This window comes from Heloderma suspectum, chromosome 2, assembly GCF_057233095.1.
Source record: "Heloderma suspectum isolate Gila_16-S chromosome 2, 16-S_ref, whole genome shotgun sequence".
Taxonomy (NCBI): Eukaryota; Metazoa; Chordata; class Lepidosauria; order Squamata; family Helodermatidae; genus Heloderma; species Heloderma suspectum.
In genome coordinates this window covers 64534287-64560411 of record NC_139459.1, presented here as the reverse complement: position 1 = coordinate 64560411, position 26125 = coordinate 64534287, and the positions used below count along the sequence as shown (strand labels likewise).

Genomic DNA, 26125 nt, shown 5'->3' with positions numbered 1-26125 from the left:
TTGGCCAAACACATGAGCTTGTTTTTCTCAAGTGTAGATATTTTTTGTATGTTTGTTTTTATTTCATATATAATGCTGAAGTGAAACTTTCAGTTATTAGCATAGCATATATCTGATAATCTGTTACAATTTAGAATGTGATGTTTTATATTGAAGATTTTGTTCTTGGGAAGATTTTGAAGAGGAACATGGGAAAGGAAGGGAATATGGCTATGCAAGTCTTCACAAAGAACTTGAACCATTTCTTTTGAGGAGAGTTAAGAAAGATGTAGAGAAATCTTTACCTGCCAAGGTTGAACAAATTTTAAGAATGGAGATGAGTGCATTACAAAAGCAATATTACAAGTAAGTCATTTACTGTGACTAAATAATTCAGAAATAAGTAGTTTCAACTGAAAGTATATGTTTCATCCAATAAAGAGTTGCCTGTTTATCTATTACTCATTTTAATTGTTCTTTTTCCACAGTTTCGTTGTTGACAATACATGTTTTTATATCACAGGTGGATTTTAACTAGGAATTACAAAGCCCTAAGTAAAGGTTCAAAGGGCAGTACCTCAGGATTTCTGAATATCATGATGGAACTCAAAAAGTGTTGTAATCATTGCTACCTCATTAAACCACCAGATGATAATGAATTCTATAATAAACAGGAGGCCTTACAGGTAAATTTGTCTCTATTAAACTGCTCTTCATGTACAGAATAGTACTACAATTTATTGCCTGTTACTTGTGACTTGAGATACAAATTAAATGTAGATAGAACTGTAAAGGTATTTATTTAAAAGATGCATATACTTCCCTTCAGTGATGCTTCCAGGTGGTTTACAAAAACAAGGTAAAATGGAAGAATCAGATAACTGCATATTAAAATAACTATATTAAAAGGTCTGGGAACGTGAAAATGTCTTTGCCTGGCACCAAAAAGATAAGGTGCTATGGAATTGGTATCTCTCTCCTGATGGAAGGTATCTGTCAGTAGAATAAGGACAGGGACAATTTTAGGCAATTTGCTCTTCCCCCTGCAGCCCCCATGCCACCTCTCATGCTGTTCTGAAGAGCTCTCTCAACTCTCCTGAGCAGATGGGTAGGGGCTTGGGGGGGGGAGGGGAATAACTGAAACCCCTCCACTGTTCCACTGACAGATGCCTTCCGTCACTGAGGAACACCAGTTGTACCACCCATAGTAATGTTGACACCAGGCACACTTCTTATTATTCAGATTTAGTTTTATCTCTGCCATGGGATTTTAAAAAGTAAAGGTAAAGGTGTCCCCAACCAGTCATGTCCGACTCTAGGGTGCGGTGCTCATCCCCGTTTCTAAGCCGAAGAGCCAGCGCTGTCCGAAGACGCTTCCGTGGTCATGTGGCCGGCATGACTGAACACCGAGGTGCACGGAACGCTGCTACCTTTCCCGCCGAGGCGGTACCTATTTATCTACTTGCAGTTTCTTGCTTTCGAACTGCTAGGTTGGCAGAAGCTGGGACTGAAGACGGGAGCTCACTCCGTCACGCAGCACGCGGGTCTCGAACTGCTGACCTGCTGACCTTCCAGTCTGCAGTTCAGCGTCTTAACCACTAAGCCACCACGGCCCCCATGGGATTTTAGGCTGCTTCATATTTTTATGGATTTGCAAATGTGGAGGCAAATGCAATTTTCTCACTTTATTAAATATTTGTTTTGTGGTTTCAGATTTTGGACTGCTAGCAATTCCCTTAAAAATAATCTCCCTCTTCATTCTAGCAATGCAGTTATTATATTTTTTGTAAGTGTTATATCTTTTTTTTTTCTTTAAAGAATTTAATCCGAAGTAGTGGGAAGCTAATTCTTTTAGACAAGCTGCTGGTTCGCTTACGAGAGCGTGGCAACAGAGTACTTATATTCTCTCAGATGGTACGGATGCTGGACATCCTAGCTGAATATTTGAAATATCGTCAGTTTCCCTTTCAAGTAAGAACTTTATTCTTAAACTAGATGACTATGCACACATTTATTTCAGTTATTGATCTCTTGCAATTTGCACACATACACAATCTTAATCTGATTGGTCTTTTTTCCTCCAGAGACTAGATGGGTCAATAAAAGGAGAACTGCGAAAGCAAGCACTGGATCATTTTAATGCAGAAGGTTCTGAGGTAGGCTGTTCATTTGCTTGCTTAAGGGTTTTTGTTTGTTTGTTTACCTTTTAGGACATGTATTTTAGGGAATTTATTATCTTTCTACTGATGGAAAGAAATTTATTAACTTTTCATAAATAGCTATAACCAAAACTTTCATAGTGAAATCTATGATTTGGGTTTACAAATGGCACTGTAGCACTATATTAAACTGTTAACCTTACGGTATTGCCTTTTTTGTTGTAGACAAAATGGGTTGAATCCAGACTTAAATCATTCATTCATTCATTTATTTATTTATTGCATTTATATCCCACCTTTTTTCTTCCACGGAACTCAAAGCAGCATACATAATCCTCCTCCCCTCCATTTTATCCTCACAACAACAACCCTGTGAGGTAGGTCGGGCTGAGAGTTTGACTGGCCCAAAGTCACCCAGTGAGCTTCCATGGCCGAGTGGGGACTAGAACCCAGATCTCCCGACTCCCAGTTCAACACTCTATCCACTATACCACACATGCTTAGAGTAGCCCCATTGAAATAAGTGGGATTTAAGTCACGACTAAAGTAAGTCTCACTGATTTCATTCTTCTCTAAGAATGACTAGTTTGGCTCTGATCTATTTTGGTGCATATAAATTGGTAAGAGCAGGTTTATAATATTTGCATTCTTGTTTAAGTGGTTTAAATAAGTTTAATGTATATGCTATTTTGTCCACAATATCAAAACGTACTAGTAACTTCCTTGTTATGTGCATCTTGCAATTTATTTAATCCATCCCTCTCTCTTAATTCCAGGATTTCTGTTTTTTGCTATCTACCAGAGCTGGTGGTCTGGGTATAAACTTGGCATCTGCTGATACTGTAGTTATATTTGACTCTGACTGGAACCCTCAGAATGATCTGCAAGCACAGGCTAGAGCTCATAGGATTGGACAAAAGAAACAAGTATATTTATTATTATTATTATTATTATTATTATTATTATTATTATTATTTTCAGTTGAACTCTAATCCAGTAGTTCTCTCTCTCAGAGCAAGAGCAATTTGCTTTATGATTATAGTTTTGTTTGGGACAACATTTACATACTTTTTAAGATATGAATGTTATAGCTACACACCTAATTACTTCCATTTGTGCTCTTGGCCTGCATGTTTTAGAGTAATGTAGCAAGAAAATTAAACCACTTGCGATAAGGCATGATTGCCGAATTGTCATTTAGTATAGATAGATAGTTGGATTTTGTCCCTGTCCCCATTTATATTTTTAGTCAGTGATTTCCTATTACATTAATATTTTTTCAGAAGTGACACAATTGGAATATCTGGGTGGAGTCTTATGGATTTGTGTGTACTTTACCTTTATCAATGTGAAGTGTTTGGTTTGAGTTTACGTTTAACTGAAGGATTCAACGTTTTGGTGTAGGAGACACTTTTGGTATAGGAGACACATGAAAGTTCTACTACACCCTTAGTGTGCCCAGTTCAAAAAACTAGCAGCTTGACCCAAACAAATGAAGCACCAGAATATGATGGAGTATAATTACAACTGTGCCAGCACCCTTTTACATATCTTGGCTTTATTCATGCTATCCATGGAATTCTGGAGATCCACCACCACTATACTGTGCCTCACATCATACAGCCTATACAAGTGTGGTGTGCAGAAGAGCAAAGCCCTGATAGGGAGGCCATAGGAAATTAGATTGGGGAGTGTTAGCAGCAGTAGCACTCATATCTGAAATGAGCAGCTATGCCACCAACGAACTGGAGGAAGAGAGTGTTATGACTGGGAGTGCTGCCAGACACTGTGCTGGCCCTTGCCTCATTTTCTATGGCCTCGCCATCTGTGTTTTCACCTCTCTAATGCATTTCCATATGGTATCTGTGAGGTGTGTGTTGAGCACAGTGAAAGAGGCCCTCTTGGATTCAGCAGATAAGTATTCTTTATCCCATACCTAGTAGTGTCTTCACTTCTTGGTTTATTTGGACTGTCAAAGCTGTTCAGTTTCTTATAGAAGTGGATACTCATGTGATCCCTTGCTGCAGGTTTGCAGCCCCTGAAAACAGAGGCATGTCATTTTATTCATTTAAATACATCTAAAGGACTGTTCCATAATTGATACAGTTACATTACATCATGAAGAGCAGGGCTGTGGTCCGCCACCTGTAGTTAGACTCCCATCAGCACTAGCCTGCACAGCTAATGGTGAAGGATGATGGGAGTTGCAGTCCAGCATCATCTGTAGAGCCACACATTCCCAATCCCTGATTAAGGGTGCAATCCTATGGCCGTTAGTCAGCAGCTAGACAGCCATAGGATAGGTCAGTTCCCTGAGAACCGACCTCCACCCCCTCCTGTGCGAGGCAGCACGGATCGGCCCCACAGTCCACGCTTGTAAGAAGAGCATGGAGCAGCAAAAATGGGGCGAGCCAGGGCAGAAGTGCCGTTCTGACGCTTCCTATGCGTGGTTCGGCATCCGCACCCTACCCCCGCTCTGACTTCCCGCAGCTAGACAGCCGAAATTGGCTGTCTAGCCACAAATGCAGGGGGTCCGAAGCGTGGAGGGGATGATCGCCTGCCCTGCACTGGATAGGCAGTTGCCTCCGAGTTTGGAGGCGGCCGCCTATCCCAATAGGATTGTGGCCTAAGAGAAATAAAAGCACAGGTAGCCCCATTTCAACTTAATATATTTGTGAATAAAGCTACACATAATTTCCATTTACTTACATAATTCCTTTAAATCTTTATTTTTGTTTGCTTATACGTAGGTTAATATTTATCGATTAGTCACTAAAGGTTCAGTAGAGGAAGATATCCTGGAAAGAGCCAAGAAGAAGATGGTTTTAGATCACCTAGTCATTCAGAGAATGGACACTACAGGAAAGACTGTATTGCACACAGGTTCTGCACCATCTAGGTATACTAATTGGGATGAGCTGTATATTGATCTAAAAGGGAAGTTCCCCAAAGTATGCAAATAATCCTTCGCACGTGTGTGGGGGTGGGGGGTGTCTGTAGGCAAACCCAGGGTCTTTACTACGGGTAGACACACACATACCCAGCATTGTCAAAAAATGGTGGGGGAGCCAATCAGAACTTCCCCCTCAAATATCCAAGATCTAGTTTCAGGCTGCTAGGATTAAATCTTCTGGCTCCTGAAGCTAGCACACATGAACCACCTGAAATACCATTTACTTTCTCATCCTGGCATCCCCTCCGTGCTCCTGCAAATATCCCAAGATGCATGCATGCTTCTCACCTTTTCTGATGCAAGCAGGGACTGGGAGAAGATGCCTTCAAGTTGATTCCTTTCTACCTTAATAGAGCAACTATTCTGAAGGGATCAAATTGAAGGTATTTCTTCTGTTGGCCCAGAGTTGCTGAAAAAAGGAAGAAGATAGAGGGGGATGGGAAGAGAATGACATTAGGGGAGAAAAAGGGAAGAGACATAAGTATCCATAGAGAAGGGTTGTAGCTCAGTGGTAGAACTCGTGCTTTGCATGTAGAAGGCTCCAGGTTTGATCTTCAGCCTAAGACTTGGAAAGAACCCTGTCTAAAACTTGGAGAGCTACTGCCAGTCAGAGTAGACAACACTGACCCAGATGGACCAGTGATCTGACTCAGTATAAGGGAGCTCCATGTGTTCCAATGAGAGATTCCCTTCTTCCCTCTGCATGCTACCTTCTCAATTGCTGAACTACATGTTCTTCAAATTATATTGGATTATTTACTTCAGTATAAGCACGTATGGCCCTGATTCAGATCGAGACCATGGTGTTCTGGGAGGGGGGAATTTAAGCTCCCTCTCCTCCACCCCCCAGCCTGGTTTCATCCCAAAATTTCATACACACCCTGCAGGCAGGTTATTTTTTTTTAAGTCTATTGATTCCAGCGGAGACGTTTTTTCTTTGGGGGTAGGAAAATGGCTGGAAGCTTAGATTACCCCCTCCCCCCGCTTCTCAGAGCGCCACAGACCAATCTGAATCTGAATAAATAATCCAGTTTGAAGAACGTGTAGTTATTAATACTGGATACAACCCACTGAGTGAAAGTGAGTTTGAGATGCACTCTTATTAAATTTAGAAAGCTTAAACTGAATTGGAGAGTGATTAATGTTTCTGTTCATTGTGGAAATAAAAAGTGTTCCCTTTATTTTCAGCTCTGCACCTTTTAACAAAGAGGAGCTGTCAGCTATTCTGAAGTTTGGTGCTGAGGAACTTTTTAAGGAACTAGAAGGTGAAGAACAGGAGCCACAGGTAAGCAGTGCTTAACTCCCCTGCATTTGATGTTTTTTTTTCTCAAATCAACATTTTAATTGTACAATTTTGTTTTATTTTTTCAGGAAATGGACATAGATGAGATCTTGAAGAGGGCTGAAACACGAGAAAATGAAACTGGCCCATTAAGTGTGGGAGATGAGTTGCTTTCCCAGTTTAAGGTATTCCATTTTCTTAGTCTGTAAAGTATCTTAAGCATAAGTATAAAACAGCTCAGTTTTATATGTTCCTTTCCTTGCCATCTCAAAGTTTTCTTTCATACATTTTTTCTCTGGGAACAGTCTTCTAAAAACCTGTTTAGAAAGATGTGAGACCTATAATGTCACCTTCGCCAGACTTTTTTAATATTTGAGATTTATTAAAATAAATTTTAGAAAAACAAAAATGACTAAATGTTTATGCCTGTTCTCTTCATTCACATTAGGAGTGAAATTCATATGATTTCAGGAAAATCATATTTGTTAGTGTTTTATTTTGTTGAAGCTACCTCGGGTTCTGGAGAGATGGGGGTTAAATGAATAAACAATAGTCTGACACTGTGGCTGCAATCCTATGCAGACTTACTTGTAATTAAGTCCCATTGAACTCAGTGGTACTCATTTCTACATAAATTAGCTAAGCCTTCAGTAATATTAGGCCAGGACCTCTAACACAGAAAATATGACTGAAGCACATTTGGCCAAAGCATACATATATTAAATAATAAATTGTAATCACATTGGGTTTCTTCTTGGCATCAGCATTTTTGGCAGCATCTTTGTACAGTTCAGTTTAGCATGATGCTCCTTCTCATTCTTCCCTTGCAACTGCATGCTTGTATTGCATCTTTCAGTACATGAATCAGTGTTGTCTATAGCTTCTTTCTTAACGTGCTATTTAACCCACCGCCGTAGTCAGAATATCTTTGGTTGTGAGTTAATGCTATTCCTATTAACTTTGCTTTTTCTTTGGATTTGTAACAAGAAATTGAGCAGCTGTTTCCAGAGATCCATATACTACATTAAGCAGGGAGGTTTATTTGGTTTCTTTACATTTACCCATTGCTCTTTCTGTCATGAATATATAAAAAAAAGAGTTTCTGCATTTGTAACTACTTTTTAACAAAACCAGTGTTTTAACAGGTGGCCAATTTCTCCACTATGGACGAAGATGACATTGAATTGGAGCCTGAACAAAATTCAAGGAACTGGGAAGAAATAATTCCAGAGGTCCAGAGGCGAAGATTAGAAGAAGAGGAAAGACAAAAGGAACTGGAAGAAATTTATATGCTTCCAAGAATGAGAAACTGTGCAAAACAAGTAAGCTTTAACCTGAAGAGGGCTTCTGCCTCTCATTATTTTTTATTTTGGAACAAATTATATTTGAAATGCTGAATATTGTTTAACATCAGATTTGAGTACTTAACTTTTGCACTCTGTTGTTTTAAAACAATATATAGATCAGCTTTAATGGAAGTGAAGGGAGACGTTGTAGAAACAGAAGATATTCAGGATCAGATAGTGACTCCATCTCAGAAAGAAAACGACCCAAAAAACGTGGAAGACCACGGACTATTCCACGGGAAAATATTAAAGGATTCAGTGATGCAGAGATTCGGAGGTAAGAAACAGGAAAAGGATTTACAAGGAAAGTAGCAAAAAAGATACTTCACTGGGCTATTACCTGGCACGCCAGAGGCTCCCCATCCCTGATAGGTGTCTTAAAATTACATTTCCCTTTCTTTTGTTACAATGAAGTGAAAATTGCTGATAAATGGATATTTATTTACACAGGTTTATATTAAATTGAGGTAAGGAGAACAGCTGAAATACCTTAGGCTTGTGCTTGTTTAAATTCAAATAGAGTGGTGACAGTTAATGGAATTTTGGATTTTTATTCTGATACCTATAATTTACCTCTCTCCACCACCCTTAATAGTTGGTCCTGAAGCAGTTTTAGATGGGAAATGAAATAATTTCCTTTTATTTGGATTGTTTTGTATTACAAGAAGTATATTGATATTTATTCAGTTGATGATTGCAATCCAGCATCTTAAGGTACTCTTTTTCTCTCTCTAACAGCCTTCTCCAACCTGGTGCCCTCTAGATGTGTTGGACTACAACTCCCATTATCTCCAGTCAGTGTGCCCAACAGCCATGCTGGCTGTGGATGATGTAGTCCCAACACATCCATAGGGCAGTAGGTTGGGGAAAGCTGCTCTATAACATGGAACATATGGAGATATTTAATAGTACTTTGACAAGAAACAAACACTTTAACTGTAGTAAACATGGATCTATCTTGCTTTCCTAATCTAAAATAGTCTATCTTGGTACTCCATTGCATTATTTTGACAACATAAAACCATCAGTCTCTAATGACTATGAATTGTAAATTGGGAACTGACCATACAACAGGGCCCATCTCTTTGGTAATTTCTACTGCCTTGTGTAAATAAAATTTCTAAAATCAGTTTTATTTTTACACATGACTTTCTCATAAATATTCTTTATGAGAATTCTTACCTTCAATGGGATATCCATTCATAGATTCTTTATTCACTGAAGTTCCCTAACATTTCTCCTCTGCAATGTTTACTTGGTTTGCTTTATTTGAAGAGCATACATATTTTACTGGTTTATGTTAAAACAGATATGATAGAAAAACCTTGCACTTAACCTATCAAACTGGGTTTTTTTTAGATTCATCAAGAGTTATAAGAAATTTGGGGGCCCTCTTGAAAGGTAAGCCTGATAGGTGGTTTTTTTAAACTGTAGTGAAGTATTTCAGTGAAGGCAAGAACAGAAGAGATAGTTTCTGTGATAAATTACTGAAATGGCTATAGATAGACTTTTACTATGCAAATATACTGAAATCCAGTAAAAGCCATATATTATTGAAAAAGTATGAGAATTAACAATGCTCTGTGCATCCAGCCCAGAATCTAATGGAACTTACTTTTTAGTCCCATGATATTTTGCTATTCTTTTGAAATCAGTACACAGAATGACCCAGTTTGGATATGTATATTTTTGCTTAGTAATAAGCCTTGTTCCCTGCATGCTGCCCCTTCTTCTCTGGCATGCTATAATAAGCCCAGAAGTCTTGAATTGGCCACAGTTTCCCAGTCTGAAATCGGTTTATGATCCTGTCTTGTTCCAGACCTTATAACTGGTTCAGTTTTAACAGGAAACTATGGTTAATTGAAGACTTTGGGTATTAATCACAGCACACAGATAAGGGAGAACAGCAGGGGTGGTGAATGCAGGCACAAAGCTTGTTCATATTTCAGCTTATAAAGCTGAGATATGTACGTCTGAATCAAGCCAGAGTGTATACCTTATCCATCTTACTGTGTCTTAGGGCCAATTCATTAGTTTGTGTTTTGTGGTGTTTTTTTTTATTAAATTTATTAATCGCCCATCTGGCTGGTCACCCAGCCACTCCGGGCGATGTACAACATTAAAACAGTTCAAAACAATAAAATTCAACATTAAAAACATCACATTTCTAAAATTATCCTAACCAACCCCAAATGCCTGCCTGAACAGCCATGTTTTTAGTGCATGGCAGAAGCTCATTAAAGAGGGGGCATGGCGGAGTTCCCTAGGGAGGGAGTTCCACAGAGTGGGGGTCACCACAGAGAAGGCTCTCTCCCTCATCCTCACCAGCCTAGCTGTCCTGGCTGATGGGACAGAGAGAAGGCCATCCGAGGCTGATCTTGTTGAGCGGCCGATCTGGTGTTGCTGGAGGCGCTCCTTGAGATAGGCTGGGCCGGAACCGTATAGGCTTTTAAAGGTCAAAACCAACACCTTGAATTTGGCCCAGAAAACAACTGGTACCTAGTGCAGCTCCTTCAGCACTGGAGCGATGTGATCTCACCTGCGGCCACCTTTAATCAGGCGAGCCGTCGCGTTCTGCACTAGCTGCAGCTTCCGAACCGTCTTCAAGGGTAACCCCAGGTAGAGCGCATTACAGTAGTCTAAATGAGAGGAGACCAGGGCATGTACTACCAATGGGAGCAGATGGTCAGGAAGGTAGGGACGCAGCCACCGTATCAGATGGAGTTGGTACAGCACTGTCCAGCTCACAGCAGACACCTGAGCCTCCATGGACAGCTGGGAGTCTAAGATGACCCCCAAGCCGCGGACCTGGTCTTTCAAGGGTAGCTGTACTCCATTCAACACCAGGTCAACATCGCCAAACCTCCTCTTGTCTCCCACCAAAAGTACCACGGTCTTGTCAGGATTCAGCTTCAGCTTATTCCTCCCCATCCAGCCACTCACCATCTCCAGACATTTGGACAGGGATTCTACGGCCAACCTTGGTGAAGATTTGAACAAGAGAGCTGCGTGTCATCCGCATACACATGTCACTGCACCCCAAACCTCCTGATGATAGCCCCCAACGGCTTCACATAGATGTTAAATAGCATCGGGAAGAGTATGGAACCCTGTGGCACCCCACAAGTGAGCGGCCACGGGTCCGAAACCTCCTCTCCCAGTGCTACCCTCTGGTACCTGCCAGAGAGGAAGGACCAGAACCACCATAATACAGTGTCTCCAATGCCCAACCCCTCTAGGCGGTCCAGGAGGATACCATGGTCAACAGTATCAAAAGCCGCTGAGAGCTCAGGGAGAACAAGGAAGGAGCATTCGCCCCTGTCCAGAGCCATCCTCATATCATCCACCAAGGCGACCAAGGCCATTTCTGTCCCATGCCCAGGCCTGAAGCCCGACTGAAATGGATCTAGATAATCGGCTTCTTCCACCCGCTAAATCACCTTCCCCAAAAATGGCAGATTCAAGACTGGGCAAAAGTTGTTCAGAACCTGGGGATCCAAGGTTTTTAAAAAATTATGAACCACACCTTTATCCCAAAGAGGTTTTCATGTGTATATAAAAGGTAAAACATTCAATACAATAAAAACAACCTTAAACACCAGCTCAATAAAACTGAGAGGCATAAAAACTATTTCAACGAGCTTAAAAAAAACAAATTAACATTTTATTTTAAATGCCTGGACAAATAAAAAGATTTTAACATGGTGCTGAAAAGAATACAACATTGGCATCAGGCGTACCTCCTGTGAGATGCATTCTCTCTATAACCCTCTTAGCAAAGGGCTTCCCTCCACCTATATTAACTTCTGGAAAAAGACAGTGAGCTCCCAGTGGACATGTGAGAAATTTGGGGCTGGGGTAGGAGTCTGCTCATATTGTTCAGGGGAAAGCAACAAATCAAGATAGTGCAATACTGGGAGCGACCAGCTAACAAGTGCTCCTTGCCAGAGCACCAAACAAAGCGAGAGCAGCGAAAGTATCTTTAGAAGTACTCTACATCCACTGCCCACTTTGTTGGCCACCGGGCATGGAGCTACTACCAGAAGCTATTACTGAGGGTGGGTTGATTGCATATATTTTCTCATTAAGAGGGTTATGTAAAAGCATTTATGCTTTTTCTATTTTCTGTTATGACGAAATTTGTCATATATTGAGACTAGAATTGTCATTCTTGTGCTCTGTTACAGGTTAGATGCCATAGCCAGAGATGCTGAACTTGTGGATAAATCTGAGACAGACCTCAGACGGCTTGGAGAACTGGTACATAATGGATGCATCAAGGCTTTAAAGGACAACTCATCTGGACAAGAAAGAGCAGGTATAGGTTGCTTTAAACAAATTGGGAAGAATTAGAACATATACCAAGAGCTAAAAGAGAGAGTTCACATAACACTTTTTCTGCCCACACAAGCAGTCCCGACCACATTTGGCCATGTCCTCAAATCAACACATAGCCTATGAACAGGGCTATTACTGTTATAGCTGGCAGCACTTCCCATGATTGTTGTAGTGCTTTTTCCAGCCACTTCTACCAGCTATCCTCATAAATGCCCAATTCATATATTTGTCCATCTTAGTGCAATCCTGGGGACAAGCTGGACTGCTTACAAAGACAAAAAATGTGAACCGGCCCTAATCTGAAAAGAGGGTAGGGTAGGCACCTTCCTCAGCAGCTCCCATTCCACTGCACTCAGTGGCTCATGAAAGATATGCCTACTAATATAATTCTTAAATATCATATGAAGCATGCTCTGTCTGCTAATCTCACATTGTGCATAATTTCCCATTATGCATAATAAAGCTTGTTGTCCCAAGATAACAGCATAGGCAAATAGCACAGCATGGGCAAAACTAGAGATGGAGCAGCCTGCGTTTCCCTCAGGGGCAACAAAGTTCAGTATCCTAGGCTGGATGTTACCAATTATTGGATTAGGTAATATTGTGATAAGGTTTGCATTCATGATATATGGGGTGGGTTAGGATATTTTAGAAAACATTTTTATTGTAGAATTTTATTGTTTTAAACTGTTTTATTATATGCTGTACATCGCCCAGAGTGGCTGGGTGACCAGCCAGATGGGCGATTAATAAATTTAATAAATAAATAAATAAATATCAGTGATGTAATATTCTCAGCTTATCTGAAAGTTTAGACTCCTGTTTGCTTTGTTTGTATCTGGAGCATTGCTAGTCATATTTTTGAAGCACATTTGTATTGATTGCCACTTCTTTCTAATGATTTCATACTGAAAGTGCATCTTGTTCCTTCACATTTTGGAACAACTATACATAAAATTGATCTAATATTTACCTGTTTTGTATTCATATTTTAAGGGGGAAGACTTGGTAAAGTTAAAGGCCCAACATTCCGAATATCAGGAGTGCAGGTGAATGCAAAACTAGTAATCTCACATGAAGAAGAACTAGCACCGTTACATAAATCCATTCCTTCAGATCCAGAGGAAAGAAAGAGGTTTGTTGTTCTTGTTTTTTTAATACATTATTACTAGGGAACCCTGACCACAACATGCCTAGGGAACTGAAGCGATTCCATTCCCATATAAATGTCCACTGCTTTTGCCATAGCTCTCTCCTCAGTTACCTTCTGGTTTCTTTCTGATATAGCCACCCTTAATGCCAATTTGAAGAGTGACTCTCCTCTTCAATAGTTTCAGTGCAATATAGTGGTTGGAATGTCCAGGTTCAGATCTCCAAACATTCATGAAATTCACTGGATGACTTTAGGTCAGTCACTATCTCTCACTTAACTTATCTCACAGGGTTGTCATAAAGATAAAATGGGGAAGAAACCATGTACTCCATTAAGGAATGGAGAGATTAAAATGATGATACTCCAGGCAATTAATGGCATATGATGGGCCATTTATGTCAGCTGTCTGGATAGGTCTGTTACTGAAATTTACTGAAATTGTTTTTAGCAATTTAAATTGTTTTTAGATTTCATATGTTCAACAATTTTTAGACTATGTTTTATTATAAAGCTGTAATGTTGCATAATGTTTTAATGTTGTAGTTTCTATTTTTTCCTGTGTGTGAATTATCGTGAACCACCCAGAGAGCTCCAGCTATTGAATGGTATAGAAATGAAGAAAATAATTGTAATTATAAATCATTAATTAATCAAATGCTGTCTTCTATTTTTACTTCCTTTTTGTTAATGTTGTATTTAATGTTTGTCTTTATAAATAGAGTTAAATAGCTACTGAATTCGCTCATTATTTCTCATTTAGATATACCATTCCTTGTCACACGAAGGCCGCTCATTTTGATATGGACTGGGGCAAGGAGGATGACTCCAATCTTCTAATAGGCATCTACGAATATGGATACGGTAGTTGGGAAATGATAAAGATGGACCCAGATCTCAACTTGACACACAAGGTAAATTCTGTTCTCCATCTATTAAATATAGCTCAGGAGATCAAAAACTGCTGCTTGTGTTATAATTGGGGTAGCCATACAGATTTTTACCTGTTTGGAGACATTCAGGTGAGAGACTGATAGGTGCCATATCTCTTGTTGATTTTCCACACTCTATATTCCCTCCTTTGTCCTTTATAGTTTTAGTATTTTCATGGTGCCCCTGAAAATCTGTAGAAGTGTTTTCTTTCTTACAGAGGTCCTTTGTCCTGTTCACTGACCCTTTATTCATCAAAAGGATGTGTCTTTTTGAGATAGGGTTGAGTCACGAATGATGTACTTTAAGGAACTAGCAAGCCACCTGCCATTATGATGGGTTATGTGGAAGAGGCCTCTCTCCTATAGAGACACCTGGAGTGTGTGTCCATGAGATAAAGTATCTCAAAGTGTCAGGAATTGCAGTAGGTTTGCCCACATAGCAAAGTTGTCCCAAAGTGTAATGCTTTAGTTTACTTACAGGAGTGAATGGCAACCCATACACTGTTGCATAAAACTCAGAACTGCATCTGACTTTATCCACATAACCCATCTTGGGTTCTATTTCTTGATAGCCTTTTTTAATGCAGTGACTCTTCTCCTATCTGTCAAGCTGATTAAACGCTCTATTTAATCTTCTATGTACTCTGAAGAAAGTATTTTAAATTGCCCTTTCAGATTCTACCGGATGATCCAGATAAGAAACCCCAAGCCAAGCAGCTGCAGACCCGTGCAGACTACCTCATAAAACTACTCAACAAAGATCTTGCAAGGAAGGAAGCACAAAGACTTTCTGGGGCAGTAAGTTATTTTGTTGTCAGCAAGAACATGCAATTGCAATATATGTTGATCATTCATCTTATCAATATCTGTACAATTTTTCTCAGTTTTGAAATTAAATGTAAAGCTATACTCATGTAAGTAAATATGCCAGATCATTATTCTCTAAACATAATTTTCATTCTTTTTTCCAATTTCTATTCCTGTTGCTTGTAATCTGTGTGATTTGGAAGAATGTAACTACTTAAACGTGAGGAATAAATAAGAGTAATAAAATACTTTTAAAATAACTTGTCATACTAAAGTCTTTCTGATATTCAGGGAGGCTCAAAGAGAAGGAAAATGAGGACTAAGAAGAGCAAGACCATAAAAGCAGCAAAAATGAAAGAGGAGATAAAGAGTGATACATCATTACCCCCTTCAGATAAGTCCGAGGAAGAGGAAGATAGCAAGGTGAATATATTGAAGTTCATATTAGCAAAATAGTTACTTTTAAGTGTTAGAATTTTTTTTAACCATATGAATCATTTGAAGCGTTGTCACTCAGTACCCATTTTGCAAAAGGGGGCTGAGGCTGAGAAAACATTGGCTTCTCTAATTTCACAGTGAGTTCATGATTCGGGTGAGATTTCAAGTGGTGACTTTTGGTGTACTGCTCATGTGCTTAGCCACGGTGGTAAACTAGATCTCTGATCAGAAGCAGCCACGTGGAAAAAGTGGTCAAAATATAACTGATCAGGCAAATTATACTTTTCTCTAACCCATTTTACTGCATTGGATATGTTTCCCATTAGAAGTCATTGTTAGGTAGGCAGCAATGGCTTTAGAAGTGCATATATAAGGAATTTTCACTTTCTTCTAGATTAGAAAGTGTTCATTTATTCTGCAGCAATAACTAATTTTCTGTAGAACTCTCTTTTTTCCCCAGCAAATTGCCAAATAGATTTAATATTTTTTATACAAACATTTCTAGACTGCCTTTCAGCCCTCATAAGGGCCCCCCAAGGCAATTTATAATACATTAAAACCCAATAAAATAACTAAATATTAAACAGAGTTGTAGATAGAGATTGTAGATAGAGGTTGTAGATAGAGAAGCCAGAGAAAACTGAGTTAAAGCTTCAATATCATAAGTGGTTTAATATCATACTGGTTTTATGTGTTTTATTGCTCTGCTCCACCTTGGAAGGGTTTCTGCCCTGAAAAGTGGCCAAGAAATATTTTTAAATAAAATTTAAAAGAAACTAATTAAGCACCATTGAAGACCAGATGGAATTTTAAAAAAAATAAAATTACAATATTTAAAATTTTACTGTCCACCTAAAAACTATCAGAGATAGAGCTAGTCTAATCTCTTTCAGGGGAGAATTCCATAATCGGAGTGCTGCCATAGAAAAGACCCTGTCTCACATTCCCACCAACCAAACCTCTTTAGGTGGTGGGATATAAAGGGCCTCCAAACCCAATTGAAACTTATCAGCTGGTTCATATGGGAGGACATGGTTTTTCAGATATCCTGGCCCCAAGTGTTTAGGGTTTATAGATAAGAACCAGCACTTTGAATTTGGCCGGGAAACTAATTGTAAGCCAGTGCAGTCGATGCGTAATATGTTCAGAAAAGTACACATCGGACAACATCACGGCCACTGCATCTTACACCAGCTGTACTTTCTGACACACTTCAAGGGCAGCTCTACACAGACATAAATATATAAGTTTAACTCTCTAAAGCAGGGGTGGGCAATTTGTGGCCCTCCAGATACTTTGGTCTACAACTCCCATCAGTCCTAGGCAGCATAACCAATGGTGAGGGATGATGGGAGTTGTAAGCCAAAATATATGGTGGGCCACAAGTTGCCCATCCCTGCTCTAAAGGTAATGTCCTTTATCGCTTACTGTAAGTAGAAACAACCTGAGAAGAGAATTTAATTTAAATTGGAAAGAAATAGTCCAGTCCCCTTAACACACACACCCCCAATACACGCATCTACCTGTGCTCCACTGAGATGTATAGGTAAAGAAGGAACAGCTGTTGCAAACAATAGTTTACAAACAGAACAAAGTGGAAGGAGGCTTACAAAAAAGTGACAAAGTACTAAACAATGCTATAATTTCTTGTATATGTGTATGTAGAAATATATATTTAAACTTTGTGCTGTAGTACATAATGCTTGTATTTTCCAGGATGAAATGGCTTCAGTGAAACATCCAAATAAGAAAATTAAAACAGAAAAAGAAAATGAAGAAAACCCTGAGGCAGATATTACCATGAAAAAGGAGACTGATGAGAAAAGAGAATCAAAGGAAAACAAGAGGGACCTAAAAAGGGAGAAAAAAGAAAAAGAGGACAAACAAGAGTTGAGAGAAAAAGATATGAAAGAAAAGAGGGAAAGCAAAGCAAAAGAATATATACAGAGAGAGAAAGAAGTAAAAGAAGAAAAGGTAATTACATTTAAGTTATATTACATCTCCCTATCCCCATTAAAAGCGACTGTATTTTTAATTCCTTTACTGTAGGGGTAGGCGACATGGTGCCCATGGGCATTAGTGCGTTCTTGGCACCTGCCAAGGTGCCCTACCCCTCCCACTTCTTATATTTTGAAATAGTAACATTTCTTACTGGCAGCTGGGATTTCTTCAAAGCAAAGTGAGGGCAACTAGCCGCTCCCGTCTTCTTTCCCCATGAATGCCTCTGGGCCACACATGGGGCTCAGAGACGTTCTTAGGAATTAAAGATTGTCCTGTAGCTGCAGGCCGATGCTTTCATCTGGAACACGCCCATTTTGTGGTGGTGCCCAGGGCAGTTTCTCAAATTCCCAAACGGGCCCCAAAAGGTTGCCTACCCCTGCTCTACTGTATGTTTTAATTGGCTTGAGGCTGTAAACTATGAAAGGGGAGATAAATTTTGTTTGTCTCAATCTACATTTTGCTCTCTCAGTAAAATTACTTTGTATCTAACATACATAGGCTATATGTGAAATACATTTTTGCCTAATGTACTTCCCTATCTGTTGCACATCATTTTAGAAATCTGGGGTCTTTTACATTTATAGACAAATGAGTCCAAATCTGACAGCAAGGACAAAACCAAGAAATCCCCTTCGGCAGACACACCTGTTCATATAACGGCAAGTAGTGAGCCAGTTCCTATATCTGAAGAATCTGAAGAGCTGGATCAGAAGACATTCAGTATAGTAAGACTTCTTTGTCCTAATATTGAAGATATAACAATACTTTGCCTTTTGTCATGTCAGCTTCAATTATTATGTTGCATGTGATCCACTATCTGTGTTATCAGGAAAATCATACTTATAGTAACTGACAGGCGCTTGGCTAAATCTGTCCCCTGGAAAGGTGATGTTTACCTAGAGGTGTAAAATCTCCGAAAATTTTGAGACCATGGGAAAAAAGAGATTTTTTTCCAGAAAAAATTGAAGTTTTGGAAACATTCAAAAATAAGCAATACTTACTTGTTTTAGCACTCGTTACAGAGCTAAAGTCACTTTGTTGCTTTAAGACAGCCTTCCCCAGCCTGATGCCCCCCAGATACTTTGGACTTCAGCTCTCATCAGCCTCAGGCAGCATGGCCAATGGTCAAGATTGCTGGGCACAGTAGTCCAAAACATCCAGAGGGCACCAGGTTGGGGAGGGCTGCTTTAGGAACATAAAGCTGCCTTTCTGGCCCTAAAGTTATTTTATGTATAACTTAGTTTGCTCATAAAATTATCATTATATTTTAAAACTTTTAAAAATAAACTCAGTAAATTTGTAATTATTTTCTGAATAGATTAGAACTACATTAAATGACTGCTACAGCATCAGAAGCACAGGATTCCATAGAGCAAAACCCAAACTGTCAAGAATGCACATTTACTGTCAAGAATGCACAGTGGTGGCTCTACTCACATTTTGGGAAACTGAGCAGGAGAGAGCAATCCTATGGCCACTAGGCACTGTCTAGAGGGCCATAAGATATTTTAGTTTACTGGCTCTGAGCTCATAGACTTTGCTCCGAGTTTGTTCCCAGGAAACTGCACTCCCCTCCCCCTCATAGCCTACGCAGAGAGAACCACGGCAGCTGCCTTTCCGTGCTCGTAAAACGGAGCACAGAGAGGGCAAAAAGGGGGTGTTCCCAGGGGCAGGGAAGAGATTGCAGATGCCCCTTTATGTTGCTTCCTATGGGGTCTCCGTTTCTGCCCCTCCCTGAAGCCATGGCTAAACATGTGAAATTGTGCATCTAGCTAAGAATGCAAGGTGGGCGGAGTGTGGAGGAGAGGATCCCCTCCATGCTCCGCCCAACCTGCAATGGATAGGCATCAGCCTCCAAGTTTGGAGGCTGCCAGCTATCTCGATAGGATTACACCCTAAATGTCTATCAGTAAAATATACTTTAGATCAATAATTTTAATAAGGAATGAAAGAACTAACTGTGCTGGGGATCTTACAGAGAGGATTAAAAATTATTTTCCCCCATGGCTTCATTATTTCCAGACATTTTTCATCTCTAGTCTTTCTATAAAAGTGTTTTTATTACATAGTTTTTAGAAATTCTGGGGGGAGCAAAGACTGGGTAAAAAGTTATAAATACTTTATCTTGAATTCTGAAAGAAAATATTTCATAATCCAAAGCTGTTCAATTTTCCAATTTTTTTAAAAAACAAAAACGGTCCTCTGAAAAAAAACGCTTCCCCCCCAAATCTTTCTGGTTTTTTCCCGGGCCTTCACATCTCAGTGCTTACCCCCTACCAGCAACACCAATCCAGGGGCAAATGAAGAATATTGGAATGGCAACTGTAGAAACTGTTTGGCAGCAGGTAATTTTGGGAGGTTGGACTGGGGCTTTGGCACATCCCCTTCTCAAAGCAGTCCTCTGGCAGAACTATTTGCTGATCAGGGTTGTACTGTGATTGTGTGTAGTGTCGTTGTTATAGGACATATTTCAGTCTGTCCTCAGAAATGCAAACATTACAGTACTGAATATTGCATTATTCAACTACGATTTTAATTGTGACTTTTGGGGAGATTCAGGTTACAGTCATTTACCAAGGGGTCAGTTCCATTGAACTCAATGGAGCTTACTTCTGAGTAGACATGAATAGAATTGTGTTGTCAGGCTGCAATCCTATGCAGATTTAATTGGGATTTCTGTGTAAACATGCATAGGATCAGACTACCCACTCGATTTTTAAATTAAAATTCCAAGGACTCAAAACAAAAAAATTGGAAATTGAATATATGGGATCTGCCATATTTGTGTAGTTCTGTACCATATTCCTTTGGATTTGTGGATCAAGGATGTACATAACAGATCCAGTGCCATCTGCTGGCCTACACATGTTGAGTATCCCCGAATGTTTGTGCCTTATTTATTCTTTATGTCCTTTCAAGTGATGATAAGGTGGGCTAAGTACATCTGTCTCATCTGCTTTTTTATTTATGCCTGCTGGCAGGAGTGGAACTAGCTGGAGAAAAGGAACCACACAGGATACTCTTTGGAAGAATAGCAAACCATAACTTTATTAATTACAGCTTACCAATAGCAGGCAGAGCATGTACGCAAAGATCCTGTTTCAGACCACCCGCATGCTTTCAAAAATGCATGGCCTAGCCTGACTGCTGGGTAAACATTGGGAAGTGGAAAGGAACTGCCAATAAGCCATTCCCACAGCTGCTGCTAAAACACCCAGAAGGCTTCAAACCCTGAGCTGGTCTGGCTCTGTGCCTCTGGGGCTCTTTAAGGGAGACTTCCTTTATGTGAGAGAGTGGGGAGCCCACCACCACCCACCACATAGCCTGCCTGATACCCCATGCTAGGCGTACATGTTAAAAACAGTTATGATTTTGGCAATAGACCCAGTGTATTGAAAACTAGGAGAGTGTAGGTACTCAAAAGATTGCTGTGAAGTAGGCAAAAACACCTGCTTCAGTGAAGCCAGTTGTGACTGCGGGTAAAATTCCTTCCCACCCCTGTTAACAAGCAAATAACACAAGTCACTAGCAATTGGTAACTTAGTTTAAAGCAGTCAAGTAACACACCAAGAAGAATGAGATGAGGGAGGGTGGCCAGGCCAGAAATGACGTGCTGTGAGCTCAGGCAGTGAAACTACCCATGCAGAGCAACACAGGAAGGTAGGGAGCATTGTATGGACATATTTCATGGCTCCTGCTTGGTGCCCTGCCCCTGAATAATCGGTTAAAAAAATGCTCTTATGAGAGGGCAGCAAAAGGCTTCCCAAAATTCTTGCCTTCCCCCCTCCCCCAGTTTTGGCTTGGCTCTGTTCAGAATATCCTTACTTATTCAGATTCCTGAGGATACCACCATGCGGTTTCAACAGGGTTTTTATGTAATAAATCCTGTTTATTATTTACAGAACTGGGTTTTGTTTTGGGTTGGTTGGTTATGTTACTTGGTAAAGTGCCATGAATATTGATGGCACTATAATAATTATAATAATTTACTCGATGCTTTAATCATAAGAACATAAGAGCCATGCTGGATCAGACCAAAGGCCTGTCTAGTCCAGCATTCGGTTCGCACAGCGGCCAACCAGATGCCCATAAGCAGGACATTAGTGCAACAGCACCCACCGGCTGGTATATATAATAGTGTGAGGGGCAGGGGGTGTAATCCTTGATCTCTGGTGTGGTTCCAATCCAGATCGCAGCCCCTCATGTTGATAATTTTCATTGCAAAAATAGGTCCCATGGAAATGAACAGGACCTCTTTTTGCAATGCAAAATGCAGGCTTGGGCCCCCGATCTGGATTGAAAGCATAGTTGGGGGTAAAGGGTTACAGCTCCCCTATGGTCCGAATCTAGATCAGGGCCCCACACTGACAGGAAGTGTGTGTGTGTGTGTGTGTGTGTGTGTGTGTGAGAGAGAGAGTCTGAAGGGGCCGATAGTGAGTGAGAGAGAGAAGTCAAGGGGGAGAGACAGAGGTGTGAAAGGTGATCCTTTCTGTGAACTGGGTAGTCTGTTGAAGCAGAAAACTGTGGTTTTGTGTTTGGGGGCTCAGACTCCCACCCCTGCCTTGACCTTATACTCAGGTACCTGGATAAGTTACTTGTCTTTAGCTTTGCCAGTTTGCCTTTCAGTGAAAAAGGTGGTCCATTGCAGCAGTAAATTTTGTGATTGGACACACTCCTATGGCAGCCATTTTGTGAAGGTGTCCATGAGCTCAAAAACGTCAGGGACTTCTGATCTACGTTGTGTATCAAATGGGAAATTACAACTTCCTTAAATTTTCAGTAAATTTGTGTTAGTTTTTTTAAATAATAAATGTTGGTGCATTTGTACTGCTGCACAAACTGTCTTAAAAGATTTTAAATATTGATTATTTAAGTCTGATGCTCAATAATAAAATTTAAATGGGTTAGGGTTGTCATAGAAAACATGCAGTAAAAGAAAACAACAGCGGTAAGCAGAATCTTCATGTTATAGATGTTAAATGTGTCTATAAATGTGATCTACTGATAAGTTGTTAGATAGAATTTTAGGTCTCCATGTCTGAATATTTCATTGTTTTATTATTTGCACAGTGCAAAGAAAGAATGAGGCCTGTCAAAGCAGCACTAAAACAGCTGGATAGACCAGAGAAAGGTCTTTCAGAAAGGGAACAGCTGGAGCATACTAGACAGTGTCTTATCAAAATTGGAGATCATATAACTGAGTGTCTAAAAGAATACACAAATCCTGAACAAATCAAACAGTGGAGAAAGTAAGTAACCTCAGAGGTAGAAAAATGTTTTCTAAATGCCTTTGTTAACAACTATGGGCCAAATTGTACATTATGGGTATGTCCATGGTTCTATTCCACCCCAACCCCTAGAAAAATCACCCATGGGAGGTCAGAATCTTAGGGGTGGGGAAAAAGGGCTGCTTAACCTTTCTCTCCCAGTCGTTTGTTTCCTCAGAATCCCCCCAGCTGTTTTTCTTTCTGTGGGAAAAACAGCTTTGGTGTGACATCCGATTGTGGAAGGTGAAAATCACAGGAAAAATATTACAGAACTGCCTGATACGTGTAATTTAGCCATATGTGTGTTGCTGCAAATTACTACATTTTATTGAGAAGATTCAGGATGAATTCACACTTTTGTGATGCTTGCGATAACCAGAGGGAAGAGATCCAAAATCCTCTTTTCTGAATGTATTCAGTATGTGTTTAATGTCCCACTACCACAGGCCCAGCAGGGTTGAACTGACCAGCTTTGATGTGTGTGGTGGAACTACGGTGGGGGTTGCTGCCTGGCCAGCTTTTTAAGTGCACAGAAGTTCTTTGTTTTTGTATTTCTTAGGGCCATATGACAAAAAACTAGTAAACCTTTTTGGGCAGGAAATGTGTCAATTCCAAGTATAAATGTGTTTTATATGGCTCTCTGTCATGAGGTGATAGCTGAATGATACTTCAAGGCATAACAGAAATTACATAAACCCCAGAGGTGCTGTATCTTAGTACAATCTGTATATTTACCACTAGGTGGAGGCTTCACTCTGTTAAATCACTAATGTGTTGAAACAAAATATTGGCCACCCAGTTTGAAGTATTTTCCTGTGAGGATTTGTATTTGTGTAATTATTCCAAAGTTAATTATAGAATTATTTTTTTGTTTTTAATATGGCATAATTCGTCAGATAATAACAAAACCAAATGAATAATAAGACTCAGAATCTAAATTACTTTCTTCTTCTCTCCAATTCTAGAAACTTGTGGATTTTTGTTTCCAAATTTACAGAATTTGATGCCAGGAAACTACACAAATTGTACAAACATGCGATAAAAAAACGCCAAGAAACTCAGGTAGAAACTTTTTTTTAAGTTTCTTATAGACTAAATCCATATGAATAGACCACAAAGTAGTCCTGAACAAATAGATAAAAGTTTGTTAGAAAAAGTTATTGCTCCTTCATGAAATGAGATCTAGTTCGAACTTTACTATTATGAAATTAAACCTGAATAATAATATCCTTCTTCCTTTTAGCAGCACAATGAGCAGAATATAAGCAGTAGTGTGAATACACATTTTACTAGAAATCCAGGTAAGAAGCTCAACTTTAATTATTGTACGATAAGCAAATAATTTCCATATATGTATTGTATGGAGGATTCATATTCTACTATCAGTGTGTGACTTATTAATTACTTATTTATTGATTAGATTTATATACCTCCCAACTGACAAGTGCCCTCAGAGGGGTTTACAGTCATAAAAAACCCAAACTAACAGTAAAATAGCAACCATCACAATAATACAGCTGATGAAAATGTAAAGATTAAATGTCTGCCTCACATCTACATGTATACAGTGAAGATGCCAGGTGGGTCCTCCTGGGAAGGGCATTCCAAAGACCCGGGGGGAGGCAGGGGTGAATGGGGCACTACAGAGAAGGTTCTTTCCCTGGTAGTCACCCATTGCACCATTGTGGGTGGCAGCACCCTGAGAAGAGCCTCCAAATATTATTTTAATAGTCAGGAAAGAACATGTGAGAGAAGGCACTCCTTCAGGTAGAGTGGTCCTAAGCCATTTAGGATTTTAAAGTTCAGCACTAACACTTTGCATTCTGCCTGGAAACTGACTGGCAACCAATGAAGTTGATGTAATGCTGGAGTAATATGTTCAAAATACCCAGTCCCAGTAAGCAGCCTCGCTGCTCTATTCTGTACTAACTGAAGTTTCTGGACCATTGCCAGAGGTAGCCCCACATATAACTCAGTGCAATAATCCAGGTGGGGGGTTAGCAGTGCATTCATAACTGTAGCCAGGCTATCTCCATGTAGGTAGTGTCGTAGCTGGTATTATCAGCCAAAGCTTATAAAAGGCACTTTGTGCCACTGAGGCTACTTGGCCCTCAAGTGACAGAGTTGCATCTATAAGCATCCCCAGACTACGAACCTGCTCATTCCAGGGGAGTGCAACCCCTTTTAGAGCAGGTTGAATGCTGCTTAACCAGACAGACAAACCACCTGCTAACAGAACCTCCATCTAGTCTAGACTGGGTCTCTGTTTATTGACCTTCATCCAGCTCATTACCAAGTCTAAGCATTGGTCCAGGATAGTCACCACCTCATCTGCATTCAATGAAAAGGAGAGGTAGAGTTGAGTGTTGACTGCGTATTAATGACACCTCACTCTATCCCTCTGGACAGCCTCTCCCAACAGTTTCATGTAGATGTTAAAAAGCACAGGGAACAAAATACTTCCCAAAACAATATGTGAACCAACACACAGTTATCCTTCAGTATTCACACTTATTTGAGTTCTGTGATGCAGTTCTCCAATCAAAAAAAATGCATGCACAGATCTGTATATTAGGGAAACATGCACATCAAAATGTGTATATTGGTGAAAATAACGTACAAAAGTGCTTTATATTAGGGGAAATTGCTTGCAAAAAATGTGCATATTAGGAGAAATGTACATAATACTGCTTACAATTTTTGTGCAGACTTTAAAAAACAAAAACAAATCTCAACCCAATGCAGAAATGGAATAAAACTTAAGAATGGAAAAATGAGAAACTGTGAAAACACAAAATTGACAGATTTGTTCATCCATATTGAAAACACATGCAAATTATTCCCGTTTTAAATTGTAGCTCATTACAGCCAACCATAGTTACACTGGGAATCAGCTGGACTCGCTTCTGAATAAATGGAGGATCTGTCTTCAAGTTTCAGTGCTTTTGAATCAGGCTTAGAATGTGTGGGGAAAGCTAATGCTTGATATTTAAATTTAAGTGAATTGTATTTAAATACATTTCTTCAATTCTTGAATTAAAGAATTCCTGTACTCTAAAAGTGGATCTCTTTAGATGCAAGACCAGGGTGTGCCATTAATTTTAGTTCAGAAAAATAGTGTTCCTCAACTGTCTGAAGTTTGGGAACTATTGGACTGATGTTACCGCCCCCGGAAGCTAATGGATCTGGATGGTTTCCAGCAGATCCTGGGGAGGTTTCTGGCTGATATGGCAGGCTCTCCTGTTGAAACCCTGGTTGATCTGTGGAATTCAGAAATGACCCAGGCAGTTGACACGATTGCTACTGAGCACCCTCTCCTGAGTAGAGCTCGTACTGCTCCGTGGTATACCCCAGAGCTGAGAGCAATGAAACAAAATAGGAGACGGCTTGAATACAGATGGAGAAGAAATCCTAGTGGATGCAATCAAACGCTGGTATGTGCCTATGGCCCCTTCATGGATCACTGCCTTGTT

At 39.9% G+C, this 26125-nt stretch overlaps 1 protein-coding gene across 2 annotated transcripts in view; it reads left to right on the top strand.

Annotated features, from left to right (window-relative positions):
- The window catches only part of CHD1 (chromodomain helicase DNA binding protein 1), an 82545-nt gene that overhangs the window by 48198 nt on the left and 8222 nt on the right, over positions 1-26125 (top strand). Inside the window, exons 15-35 of one of the 2 annotated variants that reach the window (XM_084833800.1) lie at positions 157-345; positions 503-665; positions 1798-1950; positions 2064-2135; positions 2915-3064; positions 4889-5037; positions 6280-6376; positions 6463-6558; positions 7519-7695; positions 7836-7996; positions 9079-9120; positions 11907-12037; positions 13054-13192; positions 13971-14121; positions 14815-14937; positions 15238-15369; positions 17101-17358; positions 17970-18110; positions 22456-22634; positions 23618-23714; positions 23899-23953. In XM_084833800.1, the coding sequence (XP_084689926.1) occupies positions 157-345; positions 503-665; positions 1798-1950; positions 2064-2135; positions 2915-3064; positions 4889-5037; positions 6280-6376; positions 6463-6558; positions 7519-7695; positions 7836-7996; positions 9079-9120; positions 11907-12037; positions 13054-13192; positions 13971-14121; positions 14815-14937; positions 15238-15369; positions 17101-17358; positions 17970-18110; positions 22456-22634; positions 23618-23714; positions 23899-23953 (2855 nt within the window). Of the gene's footprint in view, positions 1-156; positions 346-502; positions 666-1797; positions 1951-2063; positions 2136-2914; positions 3065-4888; positions 5038-6279; positions 6377-6462; positions 6559-7518; positions 7696-7835; positions 7997-9078; positions 9121-11906; positions 12038-13053; positions 13193-13970; positions 14122-14814; positions 14938-15237; positions 15370-17100; positions 17359-17969; positions 18111-22455; positions 22635-23617; positions 23715-23895; positions 23954-26125 lie in introns of both variants that reach the window. The other variant, XM_084833799.1, reaches the window with a different exon arrangement.